The sequence below is a fragment of the Megachile rotundata genome, chromosome 3, assembly GCF_050947335.1.
Source record: "Megachile rotundata isolate GNS110a chromosome 3, iyMegRotu1, whole genome shotgun sequence".
NCBI classification, from domain to species: domain Eukaryota; kingdom Metazoa; phylum Arthropoda; class Insecta; order Hymenoptera; family Megachilidae; genus Megachile; species Megachile rotundata.
Genome location: NC_134985.1, coordinates 22,071,172 through 22,084,094, shown reverse-complemented (window position 1 = coordinate 22,084,094; position 12,923 = coordinate 22,071,172). Strand labels below are relative to the sequence as shown.

Here is a 12,923-nt window from a genome sequence, read left to right as displayed (position 1 = left end):
TCAAGTCCTGAGGGTGGAAGTGTCATTTCTATCAACCTGTATCTTGGAACGCTCTTGGGTTCGAACAATAAATTCACGTCCAAGCATTGAAATTAAGTCCTTAAGACTGGTCTTACGGTGAAAAGATGACCCACCCTTCGTTCCTATTTTTCTACCTTCATCTCGTTACTCGTTTCGCCAAGCTGGTCCGAGGTTTCGCTTTGTTCCTTCGTTCTTTCTTCCACACGACTCTGACGACCACGGCGAGTACTCTGTATGGATAAGAGGCTTAGTGGCTAGAGATAATCGCGTTCAATTTTCTATTAGATCCGATTCGGGAGTCGCCAAGGTGAAGTCGAGAATCGTATTCGATTTCCTTTTCCAGGAAGGAATCAGAGGGCTACGTTCTGTAGACTTTGCTTTCAAATCGACAAAGTAGGATTAGATGCGGATACAAAGAGACATCTTCTGGGGTACATCTTTGATGTCGCGTTCGGAGGTGGGAAAAAAAGAGGCTGGTTAAGCGCCGCTTAACCTAATTACACGCGAATTTCACGCGGTTTCAGTTCTTTCTGAACTGCAAAGATTGGACACTTTATTTTTGCTGCTTTTCTTATCTGATCTTCCCGATTATCCCACGGAAAATCGAGATTTCTCAGGTTTTCGCGGTTTCAGCTTACCGCAAATAGCAGTATTTCAATCCTCCAGGCTTAAGCCGGGTCTTTAGGAAAGTTCTTCGTTAGCATTGTAGCTAGCTTCACCGAGAGTTTGCAAAATCCCAAACTCTTGCGAAAAAGTTGTAGATCTATGAGTTGTTATGGAAATGGCTACGAATAAAACCGACAAAGTTGTTACCGTTCTTCTTTTATTTCCTCTGCTGATCTTCATAGGGTACAAGTGAAACATTTGTTTGCTGCAAAACATGTTTGCTTCTCCGCCACGCTAGGAAACACATGCTACAGGATAAATATCCATGAAGAAGTCCGACTACGAAGTCCACCATTTCCACACGTATCCACGTATTCCAAGGTATATCACAAAAAACGTAATCATCCACTCTATAGGCGAAGATTGAAAATCCTACTTGTATAATTCCTCCACTCAAATGTTAGCTCAAGTAGCTAATCATATCCATGTTATTTGCTCCAGTAGGATAATCATTTGTGTTGAAATGTTAAGCGGTGGTTTGAAGGATAAAAACCTTCAAGCAAATTTGGCTGTTTATTCCCTTTGCTCATAATCCATTTCCAGCGCGCACTGTTTCTTGTTAATCCGTGATGCGTCGTTTCGGCTTTGCAAACGGACATACGCATGACACTCATGAGATATAAACTCGATTTGAACGGTGAAAGGTGGGTGGCGGCACCCCCGCGAAAGATCAATCGTAAAATTTGCAAGTGAAATGAATATAAGAGCATGCATGGGAAACGTATTTTAAGGCTGCGCACGTGAGATTTTCATTTTTAACGCTTTCATCCCCTCCTCCGTCCATCGCTCTACATTATTGAGCGTGTTTTCGCGTTCGCTGCGTAATCAGTAGCTGCTATCCGGGCTTTCGTCGGGTCGTTAACATTGTCGTGCTCTTACTCTGTTTGCCTATAATCTCATTTTTTGGCAGCTTTACGAATGTTTTGTTCTCTGTGCACGGTACATTATTCTGTTACATAATTCCTCGTTCTTGCATAATTGTTTCGTCTAAAAAATTAATTGCGTCACGCGTCAACGATTTAGCGAGGAGGTAAGTATCAAAAGTATAATTACGTAGTTAACAAACACGGGGACACAGAGCAAGACAAGTTCGTAGCGGAGGAGTAAGGCAAAGAGGAGTCATGATTGTCTTCGACTTCGCCTCGAATTAGCAGTTAGAGAGCTCGAATACAAATCCACCGGAAGATTTACATTTCGTGAGGCACCCGGAAAGTTTTCGTCGGTTTATCTCGGTTCGAGGTAGCAACGAGCCACGACATGACAAAAGTTTGAAATCCGAATCTCTTGTCGTCAGAGACAAGGAGATATCGTTCTTCTAACCGTAAGTCAAAGAATATGCGTATGCCGCGCTGGAACCGAGTCTCTGAGATGTAAATTTCGAATAGGAGAATAAACTTTAAGACCTCCTTTCCAAGCTATTACCAAAATTTAAATTATAAAGTAAAAATTTTAAACTCATTTGTGTGGAGCGATTTTGTATCAAATCTCCACAAACGGACGATTCTTGATAACTGTGATACTCTCTTGACATTCTCTGGACATCACGTATACGTGGTTCCATATATGAGCAATGAATCTTCTAGTAAAGTTATACAAGTTAGGGATGCCATGGGATTGCCATGTGGTAGTAAGTAGCCAACAGTGCTACCATTGTAATCATTATATTCCACAAATTCTTCTATGCATGTACAATAATAGAACTTGAAATCCAGTAAACAGAATTATAGAAGCAGAGATGGCAATGCTGGCGGTATCCGGTGACCTATGACTTCAAATCCGACTAATTACAAGAGGAATCTGCTAGATCGCCTTACGGAAACTGCACACTGATGATCCGCATTTCTGTGGTCCTCGTGACTGCGTTGGCAACCGATGGATGAACAGCTTCTCGTCGGTGCCGGATTAGTTGAAAGACACGGTTATAGAAGTGTTCTGTGACGCTGCAGCTGAAGATGGTGGTATTGCTGGAATGTTGAGCTTAAAGTCGAATATGTACACAAGTTCTTGCGAACAAATAGACACAGTCGCATCTACTCGTCATCGGGAAGATTATCTGGCACTTTAAACAATGGGACAAAAGTTCAATGCATACGCGAGACTGAACTGCTCTATATCGAACAAGAGAAATCGTGTAGTGGATATGACGGAGCGTTGACTCCAGATTCCTGTATGCATAAGTATAAGAGCACCAGTAGGAATTTGTGGTTGCTATAATGTTATGGCAGTTTCTGGTATCGCAGGCTGCAAACTGAGCAGTAAACACAGTATACCAATTTCATATTGGCTGGGGCGAAAATAGCATGGATGAAGGACGGGCAGGATAACAGAAGCGCGTCACCAGGCAACGTTAATATTATATCGCGTAGCGTGTCGCGTTATCGAAGCACGTATATGTTATCGTAATAATGCCAACCAGGTTATAATGCTTTGTCGAGTATTATATCGGTAACTGTGTGCCGCAATATTGATATCGCGTCGTTTCGAGGCACGGCCGCATTTCAAGAGCTGACTGGGATTTGTAATCCAGGCAGTGTCCGACGGCCTTCTATTCCCATCCCGATTACCGAACAACTCCCGATTTCATACAACTGAAAATATAGATGGTAAGGTGAAGGTATCTCCGAATAAGCTGTTCAGAGACATGGTCTTTATAAACTTTTATTGTGGAAAAAAATACACTGTTATTCTCTCGCTGGTATTCTAACAAAAACCGAGTTTAATTATCTAATTAACGTCACTTGTACAAAGCGTTTTGAATCAAAGTGCTTTGTACATTGCCAAAGGTACGCCCTGTTTCGAGTCTTGTGTATATAGAGATACAATTTTAACCGCTGTGGAGCATCTTTTAATTAACGCGAGTCGTACATAACGTTTCAAATGGCGATGTGTTCACGCAGTCACACAAAATGCAGTTTAAACGCGAAGACAAAACCCTGTTCGTTGCCAGAAAAATGTTATTTATTAGAAAATTTCTACATTGCTACAAGAGTTGCATATAGTATCGCAAAAGTTTACATGTGAAAAATAATGAATCCTACTTCGACAGACGCACATGAAATGTGAAAAAAAAAATAAAATGGGTAACTACAATTTTATGAACTTTAAAAGGATAAATTTCATCCATATTTTGACGTTGTTACGTCCAGCGCCCCATCTTTCATTCTTCTCCATTATGGAAGTGTCCACATCATAATGGAAATTGAAGCATTAATTCACTAAACATTTAACGCAACAGATTAATTGCACAAAGCATTGTTCTTCCTACATAATTAAAGTACGATATCCCAAAGTATGAATTATGATTTATCGAAAATCACAATTACATTTGACAAGAATAATTGAAACGATCCGTTTAGGGAGAGAGATTTATCCACCTTTAGGAATAAACATTTATCAAATAAAAACAGCTATGTAATACGTTCATAATGTTTATTTAATACATACAGAATTACTCATTTCATTATAAAAATTTACAGATTTTAGGATAAAAGAACTCCTTGTTCTCACCTCAACAGTAATCTATACAGTGGCAGTGCACGGGCGTACACTCGCGGGCACCGATGAGTAGGCATTCGCTAACTGTCAATAGTTAGCTTAAATATTCGCACATTTCATCGTTGCACGCACTGTGTACACCCGTGATCGTGAGCTCCCTGCTCACGAAAGAGCTTGGACTGTGCAACATTAGCCTATTAAAACCACGGTATATCGTCAGTTTTAACAAAATACGATTCTTCTATTAACATATTTCCATTAATACTTGAGTTAAATAATAAGTCTTTAACATAAAGAAGAAAATCGTGACGCCCTAAGTAGTGCCTGGGTATGAAGGATGACAAGGCGGTATGTCATGATAGTGCTGTCACGTGGAAGGATGCGACCATACACTTGTTCATCGTATTGGCATTTGGACATGTATATAAGGAAGTCATACATTCGTGTTGCCCCTCGACCGTGCTGCCGGAATCGAAACAAAGTTGATAGGCTACAAGACCATACTAGAAAAGGCCTCTTTCCGCAGAAGACATTGGTGTAGTTCAAAAGTGCTGAAATGACGGACAATAAGCTAAACGCTATCCACATTTCGACTTCGTTGTTTTACCAACCAACTTTGTGGATAGCACCGAGGGTGAAGTTTCTTTGAAAGTTGACTGGAGTGATTAACTTCAGCGTTAAGTATCTATCTTCGAGTATCAGATATCTGTTTCTCACTTGCACACAATAAAGAAACACATAATGAAGTCTGAAACGACTACATGCTTTGAAACTTTGTTGTCCTCGGTTCGAACTGCCATGAACTTTCGAGGTAACTTTGTACATGAAATGGAAGCAAATCGACTGACTGGAAATAACTAACTGAAATGAAAGAATGATCTGGCTGATAGTAAAACTCAACCACGGAAATCACGATCCTGAATCAACTGCGAGTATAAAGGTGGTTTTGTGGATGAAGGTACTTCTGACCACCCATTCAGTCTAAATATAGTGATCATAATAATCACAGTTAAAGGGGACTATAGGAAGACAGAACTTAATGCATTAGTACCATAGATGCAACAGCGAAGTGCTCTGTTCCGAGTCCACATAGTCTGATGTATTATATGGCACTATGAATACCATGTCCAAAGTAAGAAAACCTGTAGAATGGAGTATAATTATTGCATATAAGTTAATCTGATTACGCGGAATATGTGCTTCCAGCCAGAAAAGATCACGAAACTTATTTTGTGATTCCTATTAACCTAGCAGATCTTAGCTCATTGGAGCCGTGTCAAATGGTCTTTTAACGCCAATATAATTTACGGGCGAAACTGATTTCGTGCAGGGCAGGAAATATAAGGAATGTGCAAATTAAAAAGATTTCGTTGTTAAAAATATTTATTTGCCATGACATGGCTCAAAAAAAATTCATTAAAAATGCCTGGATATGCACTTTTATAATAACGTAGGCGTATATATAACTATATATACATACATCATGCTGATCATCTACAAACACCTACGATTGGTATAAAGTAAAACGTATAATGTTTAGCAGTTATAAAAACATAACTAAACATATATAACGTCTCAGAAGCCACGTTTCTGTCTTCCAAATCAACGCATTATAATTGCAAGCATTTCATCGTTATAATTATTTTTAAAAATGGTTTAATGTGTTATCGTGCACAACATTCTTACGTTTGACTTTCACATTCTGAAGGTCCGCACAGGAAACATAAATATAAAAGTAATTTAGGTGGTCAGTTGACAACACTATTACGCTATGAATAAAATTAGAATGACATTGGAGCATTCTGCCTTTTTGGTCTGAATATTTGAGGCAGCGTTGTCAACAGAAAAGCAACGATTTCGCTGTCACTAAGAAATCTACAAGTAGTGTCTCATGAATCCCTGAATGTATCGATGAATGGATGGTACGTATGTTTTGCTACGAAAAATAAGCGCTATCAAACACCACTTGATCGCTCCATAAGTGATCGACATTATGCTGTGTTCACGATGACTGACGAAGATGACTATGTTGTATGCGAGTAATGGGCAAATCAAATACCCGCCGAAAATTTCATGGATGTCGGCGTGTACGCCCGAGAAGATTCTTCCCCCCAAATTCATTTCACATCCATTTAAAATACCAGATTGAACCTGCTTGAACCCAGATATCAATCTGCTGAATCAGTAGTCCTCGCCAGCAGGAAAGAAAGAAAAATTAAGACCAGCTATATTCTTCATTCTTAAGCACTGGCAAAAACTAGTCAGTCAGACTAATCTGAACGTATTTTAAAAAAAAACAATCGAGCAATATGTTTAATAGCCCTTGTTTCGTGTATCGTAACGAACGAAACCTTCAGGAAATCAAAAGATCACCTGTCCATTTTCTCGCATGATATACGTTGGTTTACATGTACTTACCAAAACGTCCAAGAGTATTTTATAAATCAAGAGATTCACATATTATGGTAATACCACTTACGAAACGTCTTTTACCTCGATTCCATCACTTCGACGACGATACAATTTTCTAGTTTTACTATCCGAATTGTTGGGCTATTGGTATTCGTTTGTTTGCCACTTAACAAATCTCTGCCTCCTTTTCCTCCTATCGTCAACTGCAGAGGAATGCTGCTCTTGGTCATGTCAGTCTTAAAAACCACGCGTTTAGAAGTGTAATCGCATCTTTCTAAACGAACTACGCAGTCTTTGCAATTGTATTTAGCCTTCAATTTCTCTTGCAACGATAGTTTCTGTTTCGTAGTTCGTTTTCTCCTCTTTGCCGACATTATATTAGGAGAGACGGTACCGTGTAAGTTTGGAGATGAGCGACAAGAATCGGTCTTTGTTTTTCTCAAATTGTATGGAGAATTTTGAGAAACGTTGGAATCGTAATCATCCACAGTTTCACTCTTTATCTGATCAGTCAATAAATTGATCATCGAGTCGGGATCCATGTGCATTCGTAATATCGGCGTAGAAGCGTTATCGGTAGAAGTCTTAGCCACGGTATCCTTGACACTTGAGCTTGATAGTGGCGTGGAAGTACATACAGGTTTCCACGTTTTCTTATTTTGCACACTAACACTCGAACTGGGCTCCGTCTCATCTTCTTTTTCTGTCTTTAACGCGGTCTGATTCAAATTCTTTCCAGAGAATGAAAGAAATTCCATTAGAGTGGTTTGCCTTAATTTTTTTGGCGTAGTACTGGTTACAGTACTAGGTGACATGGTACTAGATGGCGCTGTACTAGGCGACGCAGTACCAAATGAATAAGTTGGTACAGTACTAGACACTAACATTTCAGTATCTATTTTCTCATCAGTGTTTCGTGTATGACCTACCTTTCTATGTGATTTGTCAATATTCTCCGTGGAACAGGTTATATTACTTTTTGTCGATGTAACTTCGTTGACGTTTTCAACATCGATGATTAAGCAATCGTCGTCTTCTGGTTCCGCGGGTTCGATCTTGATTTTATCGTTTAGAAGATATGTATCCACCTTTGGCGATGAATTCTGAACATCTTTTGTTTCTGTATTTACTTTGGAACGTCGTTGTTTCGAAGAATTTTTTTCGGCTTCGTTAACTTTCATTTTTCTGCGCTTCCTACTCTTTATTGGTGGGTTCTCCTTTCCAGCATTACTGGTTTTAGTCATGACAGTGTTCTTTGTCTGCATATTTTCTTTCGTTTTTCCATCATTCTCTGGCACACGGTTCGTACTAACCCCAGTAGACGTAGGTTGTTTGACTTTGTTATCCTTCTTTACAGACCTTCTACGGAGTTTGATCGATGAATCTTGTTCAATTGTATCAACATCCTCCATTTTGTTAACATCGTGAACGGCACGACTTGAATTGTTTGCGGTTGAAATATTTTCTGCAATTTTGTCAGAATTATTAGGGACACAATTTCTACCGTTGTCTGCCAGTGTATTTTCTTCGACATTTTTAGATACACCAATGATGTTCATAATCTCTTCCATGGGTTTTTCCGACAATTTTTGAACATCACTCTCTCCAAGTGTCATAGTGTCGTCCATGCTTGTATCTTTTCCTCCTGTAATTATTGTTTCTTCTCTGCATGTATCACCTTCAGTATCGTCGGTCGCAGGCACCTGTGTGCCTTCCATGCGTGTATTTTGTTTCATTTTGTCAACATGATCAAGAATCAAGGTAGTATCATTCGTAAATGTATCTTCTGCAGGTTCTTCGCCATTGTCAGTCGTACGCATTGTAGTATCCTTCGCACATGTACTGCTTGACGTTTCTTCAACATGGTTACGTGCTTCAACATTGTTGATTACGTGCTCCGTAGTGTCCTCCCTAAGTGTAGTTTCTTCAGCATTGTTGATTACACGTTCCGTAGTGTCCTCCCTATGTGTAGTTTCTTCAGCATTGTTGATTACACGCTCCGTAGTGTCCTCCCTATGTGTAGTTTCTTCAGCACTGTTGATTAAATACATCGTACTGTCCTCCATGCACGTACTTTTGTCAGCACTGTCGATTACAGGCACCGTAGTGTCCTTCCTGCATGCACTTACGTCAGCATTGTTGATTACCTGCTCCGTGGTCTCCTTCCCACTTGTATTTTTTTCTGGCCTGTTGATTACACTCGTTGTAGTGTCCTCTCTGCATATGCCTCCTTCGACATTGTTGACTATACCCGCAGGGAGGACCTTCATACGTGAATTTTCTACACTTTTGGTGACATCGCTGGTTAGACTCAACGCAGTATCCTTCGTCCCTGTACTTGTTTTGCCGTTGTCAGCATCACACATGTAAGACTGCAATAGGTTTGCGTGGCAGTGAAACAAATGCATTTGCACACGTTCCTTCCTGTCGAATCTTCGTTCACAAAAATAACACTCAAGCTTCGCCCTAGGAGCTGGACCGTACTTACGAAAATGAACCAATTGGTGTCTATAAAGTGCTGTGGGAAAATTGAACGGTGCGCTGCAATATTCGCACACCATCAGGGTTCGATATCTCTGGGTATGGTGGCTTAACTTTGCCTTCGATAAGAATGGTACCAAACACACGTCACACAACACCTCGTTCTTGACTTCATCCGTGATATCCTTCGATGGCACATCTTTAATTTCGCAAACAATTGTCCTCCTCCTAGTTTTTCGCTCCACACATTGGGAATCCAAATCATCGTTTGTATTCCGTTTACGTTTCTTTCTAGAGGTATCCGAATCATTTTTGCTAGAAGCTACTGTTTCCCGAATTAAATTGCGTTCGTTGCTCCCGATACTAACAGTATTTGAACGACGACGTGCATGTTTTGTAGATGCATTTTGAGTCACTGTGTCTACGTCAGTCAAGAAGGGACTGAGATCATCGAAATCTGGAGGCTCTTCCTTGATTCTTACTCCATCTGCGGAAGGCTGAAAAAAAATATACAAACCTTATGTAACATCCTACGGAATAAAACATTCTTCATTATTATTATTATATAAAAACAATATGAAACAGCAACAGCACTCTTGGTACAGTGAAGTCACTATGCTTGGCAATCCCGTGACTACTCGCAGATGGCAGTCATTGTCCCAGCTGAATAAAAAGTTTCCAGTTACTCGGATTTTTTTTCTTTATCGCCGTTGGGCCAACGATTTAGATCAAATATTTGATAGAAGTGTTAAGGTATCACCACGTATGACTTTACTGTATTGCTACTTTTCTATCCTCCGTTCATCAAAACATAAACATCGACTTCTGTATGCTGTTTCTCATCTAGAAATTTTGTTTCAGAGATCTTACGCACAGCTTATCGGTCTAAACCTAGCTCCTATCTGCCGAATGGTTTCCTCGTCTAGGTCAGGTTCGGCACATCTCGAATGTGTTGCTAGTAACGTTGGGTCTCACGAGAAGTTTCACAAAACGGCACAGTGACGAAAGTTGGACTTGTTCATGGCTCATGTGTCTCGACTTAAACGGGTTTATTCTTGATATGGCATATAATACCTAGCGTATGACGGTATGAGCGTTAAAACTGTGACACAGCATCGCATAATGACAGCTATGTATATGTTTCGAAAGCATGATCCGGGGATACGAGGATCCCAGTATCGAGTGAACGTATAACAGGAGATAGGAGAACGGGGGACTGGAGAAATTCGGGAGGTCCACCGACAGAGCCAGACGATACGAGCGGAGTTGTCTCCTTTCCCCCACACGACTCGTTAAACATCCAGCAACGCACAGTACAGTCACGTTTAGCTACATTGTGGTCAGCGGGACATCGGGAGGAGGAATTTGTCATCACTCGCTTGACTTGCGTCCTTTCTTATGCATATGCGGGAATAGGATGTCATCAGCGACAGAAGCTAACCATTCTCTTCCCGTATATAAACAAGACCGAGTCGAACGAATGCTGAATTCCGTGCTCCCACGTTCCATAGGACAGAGCTGAGCATACTGTACGTTGCTGGAAAGACAATATGCGAAGGGAATGCAGATCTGTTTGATTGTAATATAATTTGCTTCCTACAAAGTTGTTTGACACGTGCTGTTCGTTGTTGACCTTGTATACGGTACTATGTATGAATCAGGCGGGACGCATCAAAATTGAACTGGCTAAAGCGGTAACGAGTAACCCGACGAGGGATATTTCGTTTATATGGCTCTATGCTTCTGAGATTATTGATAAATGTGACCGTTTTAATAAATGACGGAAAGGAATTTAGGCTCTATGACAGTAAAACTAATAGGACTCGCATTCCTCTCACGAATCTTGACAGGGCAGGACGCACTGTCCGCGTATAGAGTTACATGCCAGCGCATGCCAGCAAGATCCCAATGGCGGAAACCTTGGAAGGGTCGCGGGCAACGTCGGACAGTGAGAGCCAAGTCGTTCGCTTGCCTCTGCACCGTTCCGCCATATCTGCATGGCACTTGGACACGTTTCCCTATGAACGAAAGAGGGGGAACCACTCGGCAAGCCGGAGCCAGGCACAGATAGCACCGACTTGAGAAAAAAGCCAGCAGTCAATGTTTTCTGAACTGTCGAAACGTTTGTAAATGTTCTATAAATACTAACCAATCACAGATTTCTTACAGTAACCTTCTTAAGAGACTAAATATCATGAGCAAGCAAAACTTATTCAATTAACGCTGTGAAATTTTAGCAAATGAACAAATGATCTAGGGGGACTTTGGGGGAAAACTATTAATAAACTGATACAAAAATGACACATTTTAGAAATTGTTTAGGTAATTGTTAGGAAAGTTAGAGCGATTTGAACATTTTGTATTATAATTTGAAAATTTCCATTGATACTTGATGATACGCAAAGTGTAAATTGTGCTATATTCAAAACATAAATAGTGAACATAGAACTGATATTCAATAGAAGCTAACGTCACTGTACATACTTGGCAACGAAAGCATACAATGAATCCTGACGGTAATTTTGAACACATTACCGTCCATGCATACAGTATGTCCTTGAACTGATAATATTTTAACGGTGTAAAGAAACTATGAAAACTAAGATAACGTTCTTAGATGCAATAATAGACTTAGATATTTATGATACATTAAATGGTTGTAGTGCACTTTCATGCTTGAATCTCACTCACGAATCTCTTTGTGCATTCTGAATCTGTTTAAAATTTCTTTTGTATTTATCATGGGGTTTGCATCGCCATAGCACTATAGCGTTACTACATTTAATTTTGTGTTACGAGACAATGAAAATACATTGTAATACATAATATTTCATATAATACTATGCAATATGAAATAATAGTAAAAACTTAACTGATACATTATGTTTGAAGCTGTACTTACACGTGTTTTATTGCCCAAATCTATAGATGTTAAAACTGCATTTACAGGACGGACATATTGGAACACACGAGCCATTTAATTTCTGAAAAAATTAATTTCATATTTAGACAAATTACTTTATACAGTCAAACGAAATTTATCAGTGATTAATGATTTCTACCATGTAACAACTTATTTTTTAAAAATAATGAATTACTTAAAATATTTTAATTACTTTAGAAAAAAACAATTGTTTGTAATTAATAAGAAACAATGCCCATGCACAGTGAAAATTCTCAGAATTATTTGAAGAGTAGGAAGCACCTAACAGGAAAACAGAAAGCACTAGAAAATATCGAGATATTGTAGGTTAGTGTACGCAACACTCACAATACTTTATAATTCTTTCTCGTTACTCTATTTTTATAAAATGAATGTTTTTCATGTGCTTTACTATTAAACATAGATCTATTATACGTACTAAAGAAATCAAAAACTCCGTTTAGTTTCAAATATTAATATCAGGCTCAACGAACGGACACTACTACGATTTTCGACTTGGTTCAGGCGACTCCCGTTAAACTCTCTGAAGCTTGAAAGGTTAGTAAATTTCGAAGGTATTTCGTAGAACGCATTTGATCACATTGCTTTCATATTTGATATTTATAATGTCAAATACAAGTTCGAAACATCAATTATGTTAATACACAAGCAACATATAGATCTCTTTTTTAAAATATTTGCAGATTATTAAAAGAGTCAAGTATGAAATAATTTTCAAAAAGTCAAGTATAGAATAATTCGCTATTGTCAGAACTAAAAAGGTTGTATCGGTTGCTATAAATAGTGTGAATAGTCCAACAATACAGTATTAAACAAAAAACAATGAAACACGTACCTTATTCGTCGATAAGTTACCGACCGTGTAGCAATATTCTTAACTATACTTAAATTTATAAGATACTTA

At 39.2% G+C, this 12,923-nt stretch overlaps 1 protein-coding gene across 1 annotated transcript; it reads right to left on the bottom strand.

The window, feature by feature from the left end:
* Window positions 1-4,102: 4,102 nt before the first annotated feature.
* LOC105664190 (uncharacterized) lies at window positions 4,103-12,611 on the bottom strand. Its single transcript, XM_012297658.2, has 3 exons — window positions 12,438-12,611; window positions 11,978-12,059; window positions 4,103-9,572 (listed from the first exon to the last, which is right to left on the bottom strand). The coding sequence occupies exons 2-3, from the start codon at window positions 12,050-12,052 to the stop codon at window positions 6,672-6,674; spliced, it is 2,976 nt and encodes a 991-aa protein (XP_012153048.2). The 5' UTR covers window positions 12,053-12,059; window positions 12,438-12,611; the 3' UTR covers window positions 4,103-6,671.
* Window positions 12,612-12,923: the final 312 nt, after the last annotated feature.